The sequence below is a fragment of the Anolis sagrei genome, chromosome 8 (assembly GCF_037176765.1).
Source record: "Anolis sagrei isolate rAnoSag1 chromosome 8, rAnoSag1.mat, whole genome shotgun sequence".
NCBI classification, from domain to species: domain Eukaryota; kingdom Metazoa; phylum Chordata; class Lepidosauria; order Squamata; family Dactyloidae; genus Anolis; species Anolis sagrei.
The window spans coordinates 29,435,817-29,458,305 of NC_090028.1; the positions used below are offsets into that span (position 1 = coordinate 29,435,817).

The 22,489-nt window shown below is 50.3% G+C and overlaps 1 protein-coding gene across 4 annotated transcripts in view; it reads left to right on the forward strand.

Moving 5' to 3' along the window:
* The first annotated feature begins 888 nt into the window (after positions 1 to 888).
* PMFBP1 (polyamine modulated factor 1 binding protein 1) overlaps positions 889 to 22,489 on the forward strand; it is a 37,139-nt gene continuing 15,538 nt past the window's right edge. For 3 of the 4 annotated variants that reach the window (XM_067471083.1, XM_060788398.2, XM_067471086.1), the window contains exons 1-3: positions 889 to 974; positions 10,218 to 10,320; positions 20,413 to 20,495. In XM_067471083.1, the coding sequence (XP_067327184.1) occupies positions 10,255 to 10,320; positions 20,413 to 20,495 (149 nt within the window). In that variant the 5' untranslated portion in view covers positions 889 to 974; positions 10,218 to 10,254. Of the gene's footprint in view, positions 975 to 10,217; positions 10,321 to 19,844; positions 20,500 to 22,489 lie in introns of those variants that run through there. The other variant, XM_067471084.1, reaches the window with a different exon arrangement.

Genomic DNA, 22,489 nt, shown 5'->3' on the forward strand with positions numbered 1-22,489 from the left:
CAGTGGATTAAAGCACTGAGCTGCTGAGCTTGTTGATCGAAAGGTCGCAGGTTCGATTCCGGGGAGCGGCGTGAGTTTCCGCTGTCAGCCCTAGCTTCTGCCAACCTAGCAGTTCAAAAACATGCAAATGTGAGTAGATCAATAGGTACCGCTCCGGCGGGAAGGTAACGGCACTCCATACAGTGATGCCAGCCACATGACCTTGGAGGTGTCTATGGACAACGCTGGCTCTTCGGCTTAGAAATGGAGATGAGCACCACTCCCCAGAGTCAGACATGACTGGACTTAATGTCAGGGGACTACCTTTACCTTTACTAAGGTGGAATTACCCTGAGGGCCTTTCCAGACAAGCCCTATATCCCAGGATCTGATCTCAGGTTTTCTGTTTATCCCAGATTATCTGACAGTGGGGAACTCATATAATCCGGTTTAATGTGGAAAACCTGGGATCAGATCCTGGGATATAGGGCTATTTTTGATCCTAACAGCCCAGATTTCCCAACACCTTGCAAGGACTGAGTGGGGCCTGAAGAGCTCCTCCTGGTTCTGGAAACTAGGCCAATTTCCTGCCCTAATAAACTCCCTCCAGGACATGGGTGGGCTGCCTGACCGAAAAGGATGCTCAAGGATACAGTTCGGGGCTCCCAAACGGAAGGGGACATCCTCCCAGGGAGAGGAGGAAGTTCCGGAAGTAGCACTCCCCTCCCCCGCCCGGCTTTGCACTTCCGGATTGGCCAGCCCAGCAAAGCGCGCCCAATGGCCTCCTCCGAGGCGCCAGGAAAGAAGGGCGGGGCCTCAACTGGGGAGGAATCCATGGTTTGCGCGGATTGGTCGAAACTGCGTCGGAGGCGGCCTCAGGAGTGAGGAGGTCTCTGCGATTGGCGGAGGGCCGCGTCCGTCACAGGGGGGGCGGTGGCGGCGGCCTAGTTTGAAGCAGACAAGAAGATTGCAGAGAGAGCAAGAGGCTTCCCAGAGTAAGGCTTCCTAGGCTCCCCTTGGGCCTGTCGTGTGTATTTACCTCAGAGTGGGTCTAGACCAGGCCTGGGCCTACTTGGGCCTTCCCTTCAGGTATTTTGGACTTCAACTCCCAGAATTCCTAACAGCCTCGGGCCTCTTCTTTTTCCCCCTCAGCCGCTTAAGCGGCTGAGGGGGAAAAAGAAAAGGCCCGAGGCTGTTAGGAATTCTGGGAGTTGAATCATAGAATCCTAGAGTTGGAAGAGACCTCATGGGCCATCCAGTCCAACCCCATTCTGCCAAGAAGCAGGAATATTGCATTCAAATCACCCCTGACAGATGGCCATCCAGCCTCTGTTTAAAAGCTTCCAAAGAAGGAGCCTTAAACCACTCCTCATAGGGCTTGTTCTCCAGACCTTTTATCATTTTAGTCGCCCTCCTCTGGACACATTCCAGCTTGTCAATATCTCTCTTGAATTGTGGTGCCCAGAATTGGACACAGTATTCCAGGTGTGGTCTAACCAAAGCGGAATAGAGGGGTAGCATTACATCCCTAGATCTAGACACTATGCTCCTATTGATGCAGGCCAAAATCCCATTGGCTTTTTTTGCCGCCACATCACATTGTTGGCTCATGTTTAACTTGTTGTCCACGAGGACTCCCAAGATCTTTTTCACACCAAAAGTTCAAAACACCTGAAGGGAAGGCCTAAATGGGTCCAGATCTGGCCTAAAATAATAACATTCGCCCCAGACATTGATAGGAACACTTTGGGACTTATTTCACATGCCAAGATCCTGCAAGGTAGATTCCTATACTGTTCCGGCCTAGCGTACCTGCCCGAACGTATCTCCTTCTACGTTCCACCTCGGAGTTTAAAATCTCCTGGAGAGACCTTGCTCTTATTTATTTATTATTTATTTCAGGTACTTTTACCCCGCCCTTCTCAACCCCCGAGGGGGGACTCAGGGCGGCTTACAGAAAAAGGCACGATTCGATGCCTATACAAATTACACATAATGTACAAACCACCATAGTTAAAACAATTGTCACGATTAAAACAATCAAACATCAATATACAACGCATCATATAAAACTATTCACATGCTCAGCGTAAGTCTTTCGGAGTTCCATAGTTCCATTCCATTAGTCATTTCCTGGCCATTGTCAAAGTCCTTTCTTTATCTGTCCGATTCTCCGAATGCCTGGTCCCAAATCCAGGTTTTCAGTTTTTTCCTGAAGGAAAGGAGTGATGTCACTGATCTGATTTCCCTGGGGAGCGAATTCCACAGGCGGGGGACCACCACCAAGAAGGCCCTGCTCCTCGTCCCCGCCAACCTCACTTGTGATAGAGGCGGGGTCAAGAGCAGGGCCTCCCCAGAAGATCTTAAACTCCGGGGTGGGATGTAGAGGGAGATCCGTTCGGACAGATACACTGGGCCGGAGCCGTATAGGGTTTTGTAGGTCAAAACGAGCACTTTGAATTGTGCTCAGAACTGGCTCAGCAGCCAGTGGAGCTGACACAACAGGGGGGTGGTATGCTCCCTGTATGACGCTCTGGTGAGCAGTCTGGCTGCCTCTCGCTGGACTAGTTGGAGTTTCCGAACAGTCTTCAAAGGCAACCCCACGTAGAGTGCGTTGCAGTAATCTAATCAGGATGTAACAAGAGCGTGGACCACCGTGGCCAGATCCGACTTCCCAAGGCCCCGCCCCTGTCACAAACATGGTTGGTGGGGACAAGGGACAGGGCCTTCTCGGTGGTGGCCCCTCACGTGTGGAATTCACTCCCCGGGGAAATTAGGTCATCTTCATCATTCCTCTCCTTTAGAAGGAAATTAAAAACATGGTTGTGGGACCAGACCTTTGGGTAAGCTTGCAGACTTGACGTCGACAACGGCTATGGAAACTGTTTTATGGACAAGTTTAATGAAGTAGACTTTGTTGTCACCGCATTTCTGTGTACAAACCCACACAATCTCTTCGATCATCTGGAAAGGCCCTGCTCGCGCTCCCACCTCCTTCTTAAGCGCGATTGGTGGGGACGAGGGAAAGGGCCTTCTCGGTGGTGGGCTACCGATTCTGGAACTCACTCCCCAAGGACATCAGACATGCCCCAACTCTGGCAGTCTTTAGGAGGAGCCTGAAAACGTGGTTGTTCCAGTGTGCCTTCCCAGAATAAGGAAAACTCTCAGCAATATGCCCTCAAAATGCACTTTACCACTGATTTAGGACTGACTGTGTTCCCTCATCTCTCTTTGAAAAACCCTATCCCAGTTATATCCTACCTTGTTCATGCCCAGCATTATTTTTTAAATTTTAAATTATTACATTTGGCCCGGCCATAGATTTTTAAATGCTTGTGTGTTACTGTTATTGTTTATTGTTTATTTTTTGTTTATGTGATTTATATTAATTGTTTTGTTATTGATTGTTTTTGTTATTACTTTTTTTTACAGATGGACTGTGGGTTTGGCCTCATGTAAGCCGCACCGAGTCCCTTGGGGAGATGGTAGCGGGGTATAAATAAAGTTATTATTATTATTATTATTATTATTATTATTAATCTAATGTTTTTAACTATTTATAATTATTGTTTTTGATGTGTGTTTTGTTGTGTTGCTTGTAGGCATCAAATATGTGCCCTGAGTGCCCCCCCCCCCCCGAGTTGAGAAAGGCGGGGTACGAATACCCGAAATAAATAAGAAATAGATTCTGTCAATACATGGAGTGAGAGTTGCCAGATGTTCAAGCTGGGTTTAGAAAAGGCAGAGGAACAAGAGACCCTATTGCCAATATCCACTGGATAATGGAGGAAGGCAGGGAGTTTCAGAAAAACATCTTTTTCTGTTTTATCAACTATAATAATAATAATAATAATAATAATAATAATAATAATAATCTTTATTTATTCCTTGCCACCATCTCCCCAAAGGGTACTCGGAGCGGCTTACATGAGGCCAAGCCCAGCAAAACATTACAGCAATATAAAATATAAAAAAACAAAATAACATCACAATAAAAATAAACCAATCCAATAAAATAAATAGTACAAAATAACATAATGGAAAATCAAACACAGTGGGTGGGCCAAATGCACGACATAAAATGATAAAACTCTGGATGAAATTGCAATTTGTAGGGGAGGAGCTCGTAGGGGACTGAACAGTGGAGTTAAACTTTCAATAAGGTGAGGGAAAGTGCAATATGAGGAAAACAGTGTAGATGAAACAACAGAACTGGGATATATGGTCACTCCAAAGGCACATTGGAAAAGCCAAGTTTTTAGATCTTTTTTAAAGGCTGCTAAGGTGGGGACTTGCCTAATCTCACCAGGTAGCGAGTTCCATAGCCAGGGGGCCACAGCGGAGAAGACTCTCCCTCATTCCCACAGGTCATGCCTGTGACAGAGGAAGGGGCGAAAGGAGGTCCTCCTGCAAGGGTGGAAAGGAATGTGCAGGTTTGTGTTCACAAAGGTAGGCAGGTCCCAAACCGTTTAGGGCTTTATAGATAGCCATTAACTGTGTGGATCATAATAAATGGTGGCAAGTTCTTGGTGGTATGAGGTTACAAATTCACCTTGTCTAGAACCAAGTAGTAACTGTTACAACCAAGTAGTAACAGTAAGAACGGACCATGTAACAACAGACTGGTTCAAGATTGGGAAAGGAGTACGGCAGGGCTGTCTACTCTCACCTGACCTATTCAACTTGTATGCAGAATACATCATGTGACAGCCTTGACAAATGCAAGGCTGGAGTTAAAATTGCTGGAAGAAACTAACAATCTGAGATATGCAGATGATACCACTTTGATGGCTGAAAGTGAGGAACAGCCGAGGAGCCTTCTAACCAAGGTGAAAGAAGAAAGTGCAAACGCTGGGTTGCATCTAAGCATAAAAAAAACCAATATTGTGGCAACCAGACTGATTGATAGCTAGCAAATAGAGGGGAAAATGTGGAAGCAGTGACAGACTTTGTATTTCTATGTGTGAAGATGACTACAGGCACAGACTACAGCCAGGAAGTCAGAAAACGTTTCCTTCTTGGGAGGAGAGCAATGACCAAACTTGATAAAATAGTGAAGAGTAGAGGCATCACATTGGCAACGAAGGTCCGCATAGTTAAAGCAATGGTATTCCCTGCAGTAACCTATGGATGCGAGAGCTGGACCATAAGGAAGGCTGAGTGAAGGAAGAGAGACGTTTTTGAACTGTTTTGTTAGAGGAAAATCCTGAGAGTGCCTTGGACCGTGAGAAGATCCAACCAGTCCACACTCCAGGAAATAAAGCCCAACTGATCATGGGAGGGAAGGATATTAGAAGCAAATATGAAGTACGTTGGAAACATAATTAGAAGACAGGAGAGCTTGGAGAAGATAATGATGCTGGGGAAAATGGAAGGAAAAAGAAAGAAAGGCTAACTAAGGACAAGGTGGATGAATGGTATCCTTGAAGTGACTGGCTTGACCTTGAAGGAGCTCAGTGTGGCCATGGCCAAGAGGGAGCTCTAGCCTGAGCTGGTCCATGAGGTCATGAAGAGTCAGATGCGACAACAAATAAACAAACTTTGGGTGGTATAGGAAGAACCAAAGTTGGCCCAGGCCTGCTAGTAACAGAGCCATTCAAGCGACGTAAATGTGAACTCTGAAAGAAACCTCTGAAGAGCTGGAGGAGCACAGGAGGGAGGGCTCCTGATGCGCTGCTCCTCCGCTTCTATCTTTGGAAGCTGAAAGCCTGAGATGCAAGGGCAGGCCTTTTAGCCTCTGCAGCAGAGGAGATGCAGGTGAGGCGCTCACCTGGGACCTAGGCAGAGAAGGAGAGGAGGCAAGTGAAAGGGGGGCGGCCCCACCGTGAGGGCTCCCCCTCCCTTCCCTTCCTCTCCCAAGTCGTGTTTGTGAGTATGTCCTCTGTGTTCAGGGGAAACCCACACTAAACTTGCTGGCCTCCCCTTCCTCTCCTTCGCCTTGGCCCCCTCTTTCCAGTCAGGTGCCTGCTCCACAGAGGTGTATAACCCTAATGGCTTGTTGTATGCCATTAAAAGGGATTGTACACTCATAAAAGAATGACATTTTGATCAATGCTGTTATAAGAATTACTGTCTTGACACAGAAAAGCTTTCCTGCTGCAAGTTTAAAAATACGCCTTTAAAAGCTTTTTTATTGAATAGCTTTGCATCCCTGAGAAATGTGCTGTTTTGGTGTGAGGTTGCTCAGAAGTGCTCCTCAGTGTCGCCCAGATCTTATTGTTGGGGAGAAAGAGGGGGAGGGAAGGAGGATCCTTGTTTTCTGAGAGTCCAGGCGGAAAAACCCCTTCTTTGGCACATGCCCCAAAAACACAAATGCCTTTGTTGCTTTCTTCCCCATCGGACCCAGGTAGAACTGCCTGAAGGGTTCCATTTGTTTGTGTGGATGGTGCCCCCTCCGAGCAAAGCTCAGACCTGGAACTGGGGCAATGCTGGCCTCTGGCTGCCTGATGGTTGAGGAGCCTTATCTGGGACCCTTCAGCCCCCCTCCCATCATGATGCCCAGGGAGTTGGTTCATGGTGGATTTCCAGGACTCTAGGTTTGCCCTAGGACAGTGGTTCCCAACCTGTGGTCTGTAAACCACCAGTGGTTCGCAAGAACCAAAAATATGGTCCATGGCCTCACTATTACAACACCATTGCAATGAGAGCGACTGATCTCGCAAAAACGTTTTATAGTGCCGAGGCTTATTAAATATGGTTTTCTGTGGGAAGACGCCTCCACCAGATTCTGAGGCAGATAGTTCTACTGTTGAACAGCTCTTACAGTCTGGAGGTTCTTTCTAATCTTCAGGTGGAATCTCCTTTCTTGGATTTTTTTTTCTTGTCAGGAGTGACTTGAGAAACTGCGAGTCACTTCTGGTTTGAGAGAATTGGCTGTCTACAAGGACGTTGCCTAGGGGACGCCTGGATATTTTACCATCCTGTGGAAGGCTTCTCCCATGTCTCTGCACGAGAAGCTGGAGCTGACAGACAGGAGCTCACCCCGCACCCTGGATTCAAACCGTCAACCTTTTGATCAGCAGTCCTGCCTGCACAAGCGTTTAACTCATTGCTCAACCAGGGGCTCCTTCCTGGAATCGGAAGTGAACTGAGGATACAGTTGTAATGTTTTTTTAAAAAAAAAACAGGATTTTAAAACTTGGAATTATACTAAATGCCCTTTGACCAGTAGCTGGCCACTTGGAGTGCCTCTGGTGTTGCTGTAAGAAGGTCCTCCTTTGTGCATCATATTAGGCGATCTGTGGTTTGCTCTTCTCCACACTTTGACCAGAAGCAACTTGCAGCATGGCTCCATTGAATCTTAGTTTCCAGGGCAGCAGAAAACAAGCCTGCTCCCTCTTCCTAATGTCATCCTTTCAACTATTCAAACATGACAATCATGTCTCTACGCCTTCTCTTCTGGAGGCTACCCTCCCCGCCATCCACACAAGCTAATCCCAAGCACCAAGGCATCCAAGGCCAACAGTCTCACAAGCGTCTTTCTCCCTCACTGGCAGCCCATGTCCCAGGTGGCCTTTTCCCTGTCACCTAAGTAGAGTTTGACTGGCAGGGAACCAGAGAACTGAAGCCAGGGACAGGGAGGAAAAACAAGCTTTATCTGTAGCCAAAAAAGTAAGAAAACCCTCACCGGATGCTGGGTGAAACGCTTCAAACGCTGAAGGTCAGATGAGGGGTGAAAGTAAAACTTGGCAGAATCAAGGTGAGAATCCTGAGCACAGCCACTCGGAGATTAGTGCCTAGTGGCAGGAAACAAATCAATGCAAAGGAATGGAAGAACATAACACGAGCACGCTATCTGTCTTAACTTATTTGCAAAACATATACAGAAAGCGGAGCCCAGGTGGCACAGAGGGTTAAACCGTTGAACTGCTGAACTTGCTGACTAAAAGGTTGGCGGTTCAGATCCAGGGAGCAGGGTGAGCTCCCGCTGTTAGCCCCAGCTTCTGCCAACCTAGCAGTACGAAAACGTGCAAATGTGAGTAGATCAATAGGTACTGCTTCTGCGGGGAGGTAACGGCGCTCCATACAGTCACATGACCTTGGAGGCATCTACGGACAACGCCAGCTCTCCAGCTTAGAAATGGAGATAAGCACCACCACCCAGAGTTGGACACGACAACGCTGGCTCTTCGGCTTAGAAATGGAGATGAGCACCTCTCCCAGAGTCAGACGCGACTAGACATAATGTCAGGGGAAACCTTTATCTACCCTAACTGAGGGCCCATCCAGACAGGTCCTATATCCCAGGACCTTTTATGGAACTTTTGCCATACTATTCTTATCTCGATATACATTATTCCAAAAGTCCCGCTTTCAGCCCCAGCTTCTGCCAACCTAGCAGTTTGAAAATATGCAAGTGTGAGTAGATCAATAGGTATGGCTTCTGCGGGAAGGTAATGGCACTCCATGCAGTCATGTCGGCCACATGACCTTATTTATTTGTTATTTATGGAACCATGAAAGAACGAAATATCGAACAGCTTAGACCAGGGGTCCTCAAACTTTTTAAACAGAGGGCCAGGTCACAGTCCCTCAAACTGTTGGAGGGCCGGATTATAATTTGGAAAAAAATACCACGAATGAATTCCGATGCACACTGCACATATCTTATTTATAGTGCCCAAAACACTGAAAAACAATACAATAATTAAAATGAAGAACAATTTAAATAAATATAAACTTATTAGTATTTCAATGGGAAGTGTGGGCCTGCCTTTGGCTGATGAGATAGGATTGTTGCTGTGTGCTTTCAAGTCGTTTCAGACTTGGGTTGACCCTGAGTGAGGGCCGGGTAAATGAGGGCCGTATCTGGCCCCCGGGCCTTATTTTGAGGACCCCTGGCTTAGACAATGCTACTGGATATTGAGATTAACAGGAAGACCTTGGTGATGATATGCTTCAAATAGTTTTTGTATGGATTTTTATAATGTTTTTCTAAATGTTTTTAATTGTATTTATGACTGTTGTGGCATCGAATTGCTGCCAATTTGTAAGCCGCCTTGAGTCGCCTTCGGGCTGAGAAAGGCAGGATAGAAATACTGAAAATAAATAAATTTACGACATTTCTACCCCATCTTTCTTACCCTGGAGGGGACTCAAGGCGGCTTTACATACAGGCAACAATTTGATGCCCTAAAACACAATGTACACTTAAATAAAAGTATTTAATATATATGTACACTTCAGTGTACATATATGAACACTTAAATAAATAAATGACCTTGGAGGTGTCTATGGACAATGCCAGCTCTCCAGCTTAGAAATGGAGATAAGCACCACCACCCAGAGTTGGACACAACTAGGCTTAATGTCAAAGGGAAATCTTTACCTTTTACCTATACAGAAAGCAGGATGGGACTCAAAGGAAAGAGATATCTAAATGGGGGAAAGGTTAAGTTATGCAGGGGGCATGGTATTCCTTGCAGGAAACAGTGAATGGTGCCTGGCAAGCATCTTTCCTCAGAGTAGTGATTGGAGGGTTGCCCAGCTTCTCCTTCATGGCTCCCAAATGCCATCCTAGTGAGACTTGCCTAGTAGCATGCTATCTCCCTCGCTTCTTCTGACATCCCGCCCCACACCCGACTGGCCCTTTCTTTGGGGCTTTGTGGCTGCAGCCTTCCTCCTGCTCTGCGGCTGGCTGCCACCATGGTGTTTGCCTCTTTGGTCTAAAAATACCCAGCGGAGAGGATCCGTGCTCCGCGACAGCTAATTGAAACCATTTCTCTTCCCGTTTTGGCAGGTGATGCCTGCATCTTGAGCATTAATATCTATAAACTGAATAGTTAATGAATCTGGGCTGAAATAATGAATTAGAAATGCCGGAATGATCAGGATGTGGGAGAGAATTTTCAGTCACTTTTGCTTATTAAAAGCCAGCCTTTGCTACTTAATAAGCCAATCATTGCATTTGACCCCAAAGGAGCTGCTCTGGGGAAGGGGGAGCCAGGTGCTGTCTGCCAGGGATGGTGGCCGAGGGTCCGGGGTGGCAGCGTGATTTTCTGGCCGGGGGGGGGGGGGGTTCAAAGAAGAGGCTACAGCAGGCATGGGCCAACTGCTTAAGGAAAGGGCCTGAGGCTGTTAGGAATGGTGGGAGTTGAAGTCCAAAACACTTGGAGGGAGGGCCCATGCCTGCTGTAGCCTCTTCCTCGGGGCAGCAGCCTGGCTTCACTCAGAAACGGGGGCGGATTGGCCTCTGGGTAGGGTGCAAGCCTTGAGGGCCTCCCTTTCTCCTTTTGCAGGTGAAGGCAACGCTCCTGTGGGGCAAGTGGCCAAGGCATGGAAGTGCTGCGATGTCCATCCATGGGGCTCTTGAGAATGACCGCAGCGGAGGAGACCATCCAGGTGAGTCCTCCAAAGTACAAAGGGGAAAGGGACAGTATCAAAACGGGGGCCACAGCATGTCATTTGCCTTGCTCTCAGTCCCACCGAGACTGTGAGGTCCTGCTCTCGGTCCCACCACCTTCGCAGGCACGTCTGGTGGGAACGAGAGACAGGGCCTTTTCTGTGGTGGCCCCTAAGCTATGGAATTCCCTCCCAAATGAAATTAGATCAGCCCCCTCCCTCCTGACCTTTAGGAAGCTAGTGAAAGCCTGGCTGTGGAACAAAGCTTTTGCGGAATGATGTCTGAGACCAGCAAACGACCAAAGTTACTGACCACAATATATGGAATGAATATACGGACTGAGTTGGACATGATTTTATCTTGGCGAACGGCTTTTATGTAATTTATCCTATATGTATTTGATAATTTAATGTTGATGTATTATGTTTTAGATTTTTAGTGTTAGCATTGAATCTTTGCTGTCAGCCGGTCTGAGTCCCTCTGCGGAGGTAGAGAAGATTGGGATATAAAAGTATAAATTTGTCCTGAGTCCGCTCCTTTCCTTGCTCTCTTCTCAACCTAAGAGTGGGGCAGGAGGGTCCCTGCCTGGCCATCAAGGGGCTCAAACCAAAGGGAAGGGCCCTAGGACATGTGCAGAGCCCCACCAAAGTGCCAGCCTATGGCAGTGATAGTAAAGGTGAATGAACACCTGCATGGAAACCCATGATGGCACTGCAGTTGGAGCATTGTGGAGCTTTCTAGGCAGCTTGCTTGGCAAGAGCTGGGAAGAGGGCAGAGGAAATGACGGAGGGGCTGGACATCTTTCCTGGAAAGGAAGAATGACGTCTTTGCAACCTTTCAATATAGAAGAAGCGCTTCTTGAAATGCATGCTGTGTTTTCCTCATTAAGCAGAGAACCAGAGAGTGACATGATGAAGGGGTGGAGATCACGGGGATCTGCCCGTAGCACCTCTTAGCCACAAGATCGGGGGGAGGGGGCTTTCGTCTGAAGGAGCTCAAGAGAGACAGCCCACCTGTCCCCCTCACTATTCGCCTTCTTCACTAGCATCTTGTTTCCCCTTCTCTTTCATCCTGACACCTTCCCAGCTTCTTTGTGTTACCTTCCCATTTAATTGTGCCATGAGATGCTCCATCCCAGATTCTTCTAGGCTTGTGACCTTTCAGGTCTCCTTTCAGAGGTGGGGGTGGTGTCCATCACCTCCCCTTGCCATACGCTCTGCCTTCACAGAGTGCCTGATTTGGGGTTTGCCCCAGAGGCATGTTTTGCCGAGAGCACAACTGAGCAAATGGCCTTTGATTGGGAGATGCTGGGCCTTGCCTTCTCTGCATGGGCCACCCTTGGAGACTCAAGGAAAGAGGCAGCCAGTGCACTCCATTCCTCCTGAAACAAAGGCTCTTCTGCCTGTCTGTGGCCTGCACTGTTTTCCTACCTGCTTTTGCTTAGATTAAGAGGTCAATGGCTCCCCCTGCTGGGCAGTGTGAGGATAGCGGCCAAGTTACCATCCAAATAAAATAAACATTAGGTTCTTGTGGGTTTTTTCGGGCTATAGAGCCATGTTCTAGAGGCTCTATAGCCCGAAAAAACCCACAGGAACCTAGTGATTCCAGCCATGAAAGCCTTCGACAATACAAAATAAACATTATTAAAAAAGAAAAAAAGAAAAAAAAGAATGGCAGCCAAGTATCACTGACTGGCTACTAGGTATGGACCGGGTATCTGTATCACCCGTTTGATTCGTGTTTTTGTTTCATTCCTTCCATTCGGAATGGGAAGGACTCTCCTGGAACGAAAATAAACTTGATATGAAAGGCAGGCGGGAGTGGGTACCGGCTCCAAGTCTGCTTTTCGGCTCGATTGCAGCGCATGTAGGCCCAAGTCGCTTGGGCCTGCAGCAGAGTTCCAAGTAAGCAGCGCTCCTTAGCTTGACTGCAGGACCTGGCAGGCCCAGGTGCGGAGCAAGACCACTGGCCGCAAACACGATGGGTCTTCAGCCCCAGCCAGGGAGCCCTTCGACACCCCAGATGAAGGTGGGGCAAACCCTGTCCAAAAGCACATATTGGGGTGGGGGGAACATGGGTGGGAAGGCTCCCCCCACCCAATAATGGGCCAAAAGAAAACGAATCTTTCAGCACCAAAAACCGAAAACAAATATCTGCCCTCCCGATTTTGGGAGGCTCAGTAGAATGAATGGGAGGAGGGGGGCAACGAAAGCCAGGACACAAAACAAATCAAGGTTTGCCCTAAATGCACGTGACTGCTAGCTACCACTCCAACCTCAGTGGTTAGTCCCAGGGTTGAACCTGGCCCCAATGCCCCCCTCCCCCAATACACACACTGCACAAGTGCCAAGGCTTCCCAGAGGGTCCTAATAAGGGGTCCAAAATAGCCTGGCCACTGGGCAGTGGACCCGTTTGGGAAGGGACTGTGTGTGTCCTGCTCCTGTGCAGTTCTGAGTTCCATGAACCCAGGATGGCAGCTCTGGGGGGCAGTGACAGGGGCAGTGGGCACGACTGTATGCTCCAGGCTTATGGGCCAAACTGGTCCTTCCCAGGCCTGCGCTACAGAAGGAAGGAAGGATGCCTCCCTCCATCCTTCTGACTCAATAGGCATCTCCATAGGACAGGATGGCAGGGGAAGGGCTGGTCCCAGTCCTACTTACTGGTCCAGACTGGGGCATGGGGCAAGGGGGCATGATAGCTAGGAGGCCTTTATTTGTGGGGGAGGTCGCCATTGGCCTGGAATTGAATTCCCTGATAAGGCATTCAGGAGCCGCCTCCGCCTGGGCTGCCTCTGCCGCGGCCTCGTTTGCTTGGCAGCCAAGTAATCATATGCGCTTTAATAATCTTTCTTTTACAGGAGTGTGTTGCCAGGGAAACAGAATGTAAGCAGCCAGACGGCACCTTGCCGATCTCAAAGGCAAATCATCCGCAGAAAGGGATTCGCGGGCGGCTTCTCGCCCTCTCCCCTCCATTGCCCCCCCTTCCCCCGGCCCCGTTTCGCCTCCTCCGCCATTGCGTGCATATTTTCCATGTGCAGATTTCATGATAGTTGGGAAGGGTCTCTGTCCCTCTCCTTTATTAAGGCCTGGGGCCTGTGGGTGCGTTGAGGGGGTGTCTTGCGCGCTTGCTGGCTCACTGATCCCTCGCTTTCGGCGATGCCTTCCTTTTTTTCCAACGCAGGAGGGGTCAGAATGGGTCGCATTAATTGGGAATTATGGGCAAGGGGCACATTGAATCAATGCTGGGAGGGCAATGAGGCCCCAGGCCAAGTGCAGGGCATCAGGGTGGTTTCCCTCCTGGGCAGGAAAGGGACCACGGTTCTTGCTACCCTCTGCCCCACAGGAGACTCAGGCAGCTTTATTAGCTGGGCTGGAAAAATGGGTCAGATTTAAAGCATGGAAACAGCCCAGTTCCTGGAGCCGCAAGCTGACTGCCTCTCCACTGACTGTCGGTCTTTGAAGCTGACCAGAGGGCTGCTGGGGACACAATTGTCTACTTGCCTTCTCCAGGGCCTGGTGTTGTGACCTGTGTTCCCACGTATCCTCCTTGGCTGCAGGATTGAATTCCAGGCTTCAGGAGAGGAGGCAGGGCAGGGCCAGCTAGAGATACCCCTTTCATCCGTGGGACTTGCCTAGGTTCACGAGGACACCCATCGGAAGCTGGGATCAAAGTGTGGCGGGGAGACTTATGGGTGGCTCTCTTTCTGTGTGGCATAGACCTCCCTCTGACTTGTCCCTCCTTGCAAATAACATCATTTCAACCAAAGTCCCAGCTATGACCAGTGCTTCCCTTATGGCAGAATGGGGTTGGACTGGATGACCCTTGGAGTCTGTCTCTTCCAACACAAGGATTCTAGGATTCTGCTCAAGGGGTCTCTGTTGGTGGTGCTTTCAATGGGTGAGGAAGAAGGCAAACAGCCCCTTGGCTATGGAATGAGAAGGCTGCAGAGACAGTTGGGGGTCCGACTGCCCCTTCCTCTATTCCCTGGCCTTGTGCCAAGGTTCCTCTTTTGGCTGCCCCCTCCTCCTGTTGCAGTGCCGCCTGCCCAGGGCTTTGTTGAGTGAAGCCGTTGGTGCAAAGGTCAGTGGCCAAGTTGCTAACTGGTGCAAATTACAGGGAGAGGTCAACCCCTCTGTTCAAACAGCTTCACTGGCTGCCAATAAGTTTCGGTCCCTATTCAAAATGCAGGTTATCACTTGCCTATCTTTGTGACCTTACGAACCAACACAGTCTTTAAGATCTTCTGGGGAGGCTTTTCTCTTGCTCCCACCCCTGTCTCAGGTATGGTTGGAGGGATGAGAGGGCAGGCCTTCTTGGTGGTGGCCCCCCAGGGAGATTTGGCTAGCACCCATCCTGTCCATTTTCCACAAAGATTTAAAGACATGGATGTTCCACTGTGCTTTGACTAGACAATTCCCTAGATAGCTGACCCCAGTCAGGATCAAAATCTTGTCCTTGTACTTTACTATTGTTCTGGAGCCCCCGGTGGCACAGTGGGTTAAACCCTTGTGCTGGCAGGACTGAAGACTGACAGGTCACAGGTTCGAATCCCGGGGAGAGCGTGGATGAGCTCCCTCTATCAGCTCCAGCTCCCCATACGGGGACATGAGAGAAGCCTCCCACAAGGATGGTAACACATCAAAAACATCCGGGCATCCCCTGGGCAACATCCTTGCAGACGGCCAATTCTCTCACTTGCAATTTCTCCAGTCGCTCCTGACACGACAAAAAAACAAACAAACAAAAACTATTGTTCTGTATCCAAAGCTATAACGCTCCATTTGCATTGCCCTCTGTGTCTACTGCTACCATATGACCTACACACTTTATCCACCAGCCCTATCTTCACAATTGTTTTTGCACCAGTCCGCCCTCCTGTGACTAGAAACTGATTATTATAGTTCATTGGTTGGTTCGATGCTTGTTTTTATATTTTGTTGTAATGTTGCTGTTTCATTCTGTTTTACGCTGTTATTGGGTATTTTAATGCCATACTTTTTAACTATGTTGATTGGACTTGTCCCCATGTAAGCTGCCCCGAGTCCCTTCAGGGAAATGCAGGCAGGGTACAAAAATTAAGTTGTTGTTGTTATTATTATTATTATTATTATTATTATTATTATTTGAAGCACAACAAAATTAGTACACAGCAAACAAGATCAATATGCTTGCTTCTGTATTTGATCACACATCGGACACTTCCCAAGTGTCTAAGACTGTGTGATGTATCGGAGAATAATGTGTACAGAACCTAATAGAGTGGCCTTTTTCAGCTGACAGGGTAATTTTGTCAGCACCAATTGTGTAAGTGCAGGCCAAGGGCTTTAGGCACTGACCCAAGTGTGCCAATCAACACTGGAACCAGCTTGACTGGCTTGTGCCAGAGTCTTTGCAATTATTATTATTATTATTATTTGAAACACAACAAGATGAATCCACAGCAGGCACTCTGCTGGCTGTTGAATTGGATCACATGTTGGACACTTCCCAAGTGTCTAGGACTGTGTGATTATCGGTGAATAATGTGTGCAGATGCCAGTAAGGTGGCCTTCTGTGGCTGGTAGATGGTAATTTTGTCAGTGCAGATTGTGTTTAAGTGCAGGCCAAGGTCTTTAGGCACTGTACCCAGTGTGCTGATCAACACTGGGACCACCTTGACTGGCTTGTGCCAGAGTCTTTGCAATTATTATTATTATTATTATTATTATTAGAAACACAACAAGATGAGTCCACAGCAGACACTGCTGGCTGTTGAATTAGATCACACATCGGACACTTCCCAAGTGTCTAGGACTGTGTGATGTATTGGCGAATAATGCGTGCAGATCCCAGTAAGGTGGCCTTCTGCAGCTGGCCGATTGTGTTTAAGAAGTATTATTATTATTATTATTATTATTATTATTATTATTATTATTATATAAGCCCCCTGGGCCTGCTGCTGTGTGGGCACCTTTGGTCCCTCTCCCTCCGCCCCCTTCTTCTCTATGCAAGGGCTGAGACCGTCATGCTTCTTCCTAGGACTCTGGGATGGAGAGACTCTCTGCCAAAGCATCTCCCTTTTTGCCTCCCAGAACCAGCTGGGTTCCTGGCAAACCTCTCCAAACAATTCTGGAGCAGCCTCTTGCATGTCGGATGCATGTACAGTTTTAGAGCTTGTGATGTTTAGATCCTATTTATGGGTTTTCATTTTCAAAAGAGGTGCAGAATTCTGCCCCAGCAGCCCTTCTCCTTCTCTGTCCTGCCCGCTCCCCGGCTCCCATTTCCATCCCTCGCCCCCACAGAGGAGTTTAATTTTAAATGACAAATGTTGAAATTGGAGACCATCGAGAAAATCCAATTTGGTGAGGAGTTTTAAAAATCCCATAATAAACGCCAAGCGAAATGTATGATTTAATGTGGGGGCACCGATGGCGGCTATTATGTGCTATTAGCAGAGCCCATCCGTGGGCCGAGGGGAGGGGGCCTTGATCACTGGCGGATGCCGGCTGGCTGGCCCGGCCTCCCTCTGCTATTGATTTGCAGCCGCTTGTCATAATGACATCGGGAAGCAATGAATGGAAGATGTGCTTTTGATAGGATTGAGGGGGGGGGGGGCTTTGCAGGGGGGGGGGGGGAGCAGAAATTCAGCAAGTTTTCTATCTCTTCTGCCTGATTAGATTTTTTTCCTCCCTTCTTTTAAGAGCTTTCACATTCCAATAAAAATGCTAAACCAGCTCTCAAGCAGAATTGTTAGGGAGTAAATAGCTCATCGCTTCAAAGGGGGGGAAAGAGCGGCAGCGACGTGGCTCTGCTGACCTCACACTGGTCCAGATTTGGGGGGGGGGGGAAGAAAGGGAGGTGGTGGACCTGTGCCTCTTTCCCCATAGGGGCTCATAGGCAGAAAGTGGGGATTGGAAGGGGGGACGCACAGCCCTCCGAACGGCAGGGCCAAATGTCTCTGCTGAAGAGGCATGCTGCTGGATCATGATCCAGGGCAGCGCCTGCATTCCAAATGTGGTCAGGAAGACGCCCCTGATGGAGCCCCACCTGCCAGGGCACCAGGGTCAGGAGTGCCCAGGTCCTTCAGCCCCACCTTCGCCTCTTTCCTATCTCCTCACCACCTTTTTATTTAATGGCGTGACTCTATTGGTTTTGGTTATAACAGAGGTGCAGAGAAAAAGAGCAGGAATCAGTCCCATAAGAAGGGGGATAACAAAGTCAAAGGATAACAAAGTCAATTATGGTGCTGCAGGTTAAACTGCTGAGCTGCTGAACTTGCTGACCAAAAGGTTGGCATTTCAAATCCAGAGCATGGAGTGAGCTCCCGCTGTTAGCCCCAGCTTCTGCCAACCTAGCAATTTGAAACACGTAAATATGAGTAGATCAAAAAGTACCGCTCTGGCAGGAAGGGAACAGCACTCCATGCAGTCATGCCGGCCATGTGACCTTGGAGGTATCTACGGACTATGCCGGCTCTTCAGCATAGAAATGGAGATGAGCACCAACCCCCAGAGTCGGACATGAATAGACTTAATGTCAAGGGGAAACTTTTACCTTTACCATAACAAAGTCAAATCTAAAAGGAGGGGGTGGGAGAGCCTCCCTTCACCCCCCCCCCCCCCCACTCAATAGCTATGGAAAAATAGACACACTATACCAGTGGTTCTCAACCTGGGGTCCCCAGATGCTTTTGGCCTACAACTCCCAGAAATCCCAGACAGTTTACCAGCTCTAGAACATGGCCATATAGCCCGAAAAAACCCACAAGAACTGAGTTTACCAGCTGTTAGGATTTCTGGGAGTTGAAGGCCAAAAACATCAGGGGACCCCAGGTTGAGAACTACTGCACTAGACTGATGCCCCTCTATGAACGGATTGGCGGCGGATTCCGGCTGTAGCCATTGGACACAAATATGATGCCATTTCTGGCATTAGCTAAAGGACTATTGGAATGGGCTATGGGAATCACCCAGGTGCTTTGGGAGGAAGGGTGGGGGACTGAGCTTTGCTAGCCCTGAGCTGGATCTCGCTGCTTCCTGCTCTGTCCCAGCCCTTAGGCTCCAGCCAACTGATGGTCCTTCCAGCAAACCTTAGGGCCACCTTTGACCTGCCTTTCATAATCCCTTGAGTTGAGATGAAGCCTGAGGATGGCTCTCCATTTCCTCCCTGATGCTGCCTGTTTGTGTTGGGTTCTCTGCAGGGTCCTCCTGGCAGAGTAGTCCTTGGAGACCTCTGGCTGTTCCTCTTCCTCCTCGCTTGGCAACACAGATCCATTTTGGGAATGATTGGGTTTGTCTTCCAGTGCACCTTATTCCTCCATAAGCGCTCTATGTCTCTCTGGGTGGGCAGGGGCTGACGGAGCTTCCCTAACAGAGAGCCCCCCCCAAAAAACAAAGAGATCTGCCCCCCCCCCCCAAACCTGCTCAGGTCTGTGGTAGAGCACTGGATTCTTCCTCTGCACTTCCCACTTCTTTTGGTGTTTGAAGGGATTGGACACTGCCCTAAAGGTGTCCCTTTGGGTTGTAATGTGCAAGCAGTCTATCTTTTTTCCCTTTTCATCATGGCTTGAAAGTATGCTTCCTACCCTCCCCCCCCCCCACCCCAAATATTAAAATTCTCCCCATTTCAGAGGCTGCTCCAGGAGGCCTGGGCTTGTCTCCTCCCACTCCGTCTTGTTGATGGGCCGATCCATCGATGGCAGGGACCTTCCGACTGTGGGGACCCCTCCCCTCCCGAGACAGCCTTGTGCCCCTGTTCTGCCTTTACGGAACATGGGGCCCATGAGTCTGAAGAACAACAGCAACATCTGCGTGTGCCACAACAGAGCAGTGGAGTCACGCCACGGGAGGAGAGGCCGGCTCCTTCCGGCGCAGCCTCCGCCATCACTTCCTCAGCTTGGCCGAATGTTTGCCGTTGCCCAAGAGCTGGAGCCAAGGGAGGAGGGCAGGCACCTCAGAGGGAGAACATGGCAGAAAGAAGCCACAGAGATGAACCCCATCCCCAAATAAAACAATGCACAGCTGCTGTCCTTTCAGGACCAGGGCCAGGGCAGCTTGATGAACTGCTCAAGTAGGAGCAACCCAAAGAAAGGGGAGCCAAAGCACGGGACAGAGGAGCCAGCTAAGGAGGGCAGGAGGCAGGTAGAGGCATGGGATGTCCTGGCCTCTCTTCCTCTCCTCCTTCGCCAATGCTTTCCTAAGGGCCCCTTCCGAGGAGATGAGGAAGCACGCTTTCCATCCTGCCGTAGTGGGTGGCATTCCTTGTGACAGGTTCCCAGCTCCCTCCCAGCATTAATGGGGAGCAGTGCCCCTGGCTCTGCAGGAGGGGCACCTCCCACCATCCCCATGAGGTCCAAGCAGAGAGGGGCCGATGGGGGTCCCACTTGTGGCATCTCCTGGCAGTGCCCCCAGATGAGGCTCCCGGCCCCTCGGCATTGCGCCACTGTTGGCTCACCGTCCTTGTCTCACACGCCTTAATGATATGCAAATGAAATATGCATAAAGCCCTTCTCCTGCATGATGATTAACCTCTGGAGACGCGCTCAGGCAGCGGTTGTGCCTGCTCTCTGGCGGTCTTCCTTGAGCGTCTTCCGTGTGGAGTTTGGGGGGCCATGCTGTTGGCACCTCACCCAGAGGGAGGGCCGAGGCCCCAGCACCCACTTCTGAACTGCCCCCCCCCCTCCCACCCAGCTCTCTTTCGCTTTGTCTGGCTCCCTCTTGCTCTTCCTTTCTTTGTAATCCAGCCATGCCGCAGCGCCAGGGCGATTAGCAGAATCCGCACACAGACCTTCCCCCTCGATATTTCAGGGCTCATTAGCAAAACGATAATTCCTCATTAGCTGGAAAAGCTCGTCCATTTGAACAAAACGGATGCCCCAAAGATGCCAGCTGCTAATCCTGAGCTCTGCCGCTCGGCAGTAAATCCCATGCCAGTATTTTCCGTGTGAAAAAACGCGCGCCAGTCCCCCGTTTTCCCCTTGTGGGGGGTTTCCTTTTTGGATGAGGAGGGGAACGACTCCACGGTTGGCGTGTTTTGTAAATTCCTCGTAAGCGAGTAGCCCATTGGTATTCCCGTGGCATGACTTTGTTTCTGTGTCTTCCTTTTGTCTCCAGCGCCCGTCCCTGGCTCAGAGCCCGATGCCAGCTGAACACCTCCCAGGGTCTCCAGCAGCAGCAGCAGCACCACAAGCACCCATGTAAGTAAGTCTGCTGCTGAGCCTCTCGGAGGAAGGAAAGGAGGAAGGGGGCAGCCTAAAGAGGGAATGGGGAGGGGGCTGCCACCGGCCTGTCTGGCACATGCCACCTGGGCGCCCGGGGAGCCCCTTCCCACTCCATCGCTCACTCTGTGCTCCCGTGTCTCCTCCTCCTCCTCTTCTTGCACATTGGTGCAGGTTTGAGTGGCATCCCTCCCTCTCCAGTCCCCCCCCCCCCCCTCTCCACAACACACAGAAACACTCCACGGTGGATTTTGCAGGGATGGTGGAGGGCTCCTGCCATCAGCCCCCTTTGTCTCCAAGGCTATGGCTGGCTAAGGATCGCTGCTCCTGAAGCTGATTCTGGAGGGTCTATGGAAGGTGGTCTCCTGTGCCCACTGGGTCAGAAGGATAGGCAGGCGGGCATCCTCCACACTCAAACACACCCCCTCACACTCCTTCCTGGTGTCCTTGTGCATGTGTCTGCCCACACATCTGCCGTCGGAGTTCATGCACAGCTGGAGTCCCGTGATACCTCTGCCAGGAATGTGTCAAGGGATCTGGATGTTTATGCGCCGGTTCCAGATGCCTCTTTCCTCCTATGTAGCTGCTGTCCGCTTCCTTTGGAGGAACAGTTCAGGATGTTCCCCTCTGGATCTGGGCACCCCGCACTGCTTGCCATTTGCCGCCTTCCAGCTGCTCTTTCGCTCATTCTGCAGGCGTGGCATTGCTCACTTGGGTCTCCCAGGTGCCCCTCATTCTAGCATCTCTTCCTCAAATGGGTTGCCCCTGTTGGGTGATGCCAGTTTAGCAGAAGCTTCCTGTCCTCTTTGCGATGCCGCCATCAACAAAGCCGCCTGGCAGAGCTGTGCGCCAGTGTGCCTTCTGCTGCCACTGCGGCAGATGCTCAGTTGCCGAGGGGGCAAGTGGTCCAGCGGGGGCATTGCTTTGTTTTCCTTTGCCCCTTGGTGCCCTCTTTTCTTCCTCCTCCTTGTGCTGCCTTCATACTTTGAAGACTCTGGGTGCCAGTCGGGGCATGGGAGGGCCATCATGGCGGAGATGGCGGCCTTTGTCTTCTTTGCACCGACTCCACTGCGGCAGAATGGCGCTGAGCGAGGGACTGGTAGCAGAAGTCTGGGTGGCGTCCTGCCTGGTGGAAAGGGACCCCCAGAGCCCCCCCGAGGAGCCCTTGCTCACCTTCCTCCTGGCACCCGGTCCCTGGTTGGTGCCGCCTGCACATCTGCCTCCGCAGCTTCGCACTGGCCGCCCTCCTCCAGGGCCCCGGAACATATATACCCGCCGCTGTTATCGCGCGGAAGGGTGGCGTTGCCCCTGAATGGATGGCACGGTGCCAGCGCGCCTGCCATCCATCCATCCATCCCTCCATCACCCTTGCGGCTCTGTTCCTCCCTCCCCTCCTTCCCTCCCCCTCCCTCATTTGCTGGCTTCCCCCTCCTCCTCCCCCCATCAGCCTGACGTTAATTAACATGCGGATTAATTGATTTTAAACGCTGAAGAATTACAGCCAACTTTTCCTACAGAGTGCAGGTGCCGCCAGCCGCTTGGCATAGTCTTGCCCTCAAAGGGTGTGGGGGTGGGGAAGCCCCCGCATATGAACCAAGGCAGTGCAAGGCATCCCCTGAAGGAAGGAGAGGGGCTTCTGGGGGCTGATGGATGGCAAGACTCCCCTCACATCCCTCCTCACCAGAGGTTGCCAGAGCAGGCTGTGATAAATAATCCAAGCAGCCCCTCCTCCAGAGCACTCCCCACCTTAAAAGGAGGGGGCTGCAAGAAGCATCCCCTTATTAGCATGCCTTGTTAGTTCCTTGCCTCACATACTCTATATTTCCTCCTCCCCCTGCGTGTGTCTTTGCTGTGTTTAATTAAAACAGTTGCGAAGGGATGGGTTTCCCTCTTCCCACTCGGCCTTGGCAGCAAGAGATGGATGGCCAGACCCTCCACCCACCCACCCATCTCCTTTCTCCCAGTGCAGGTCG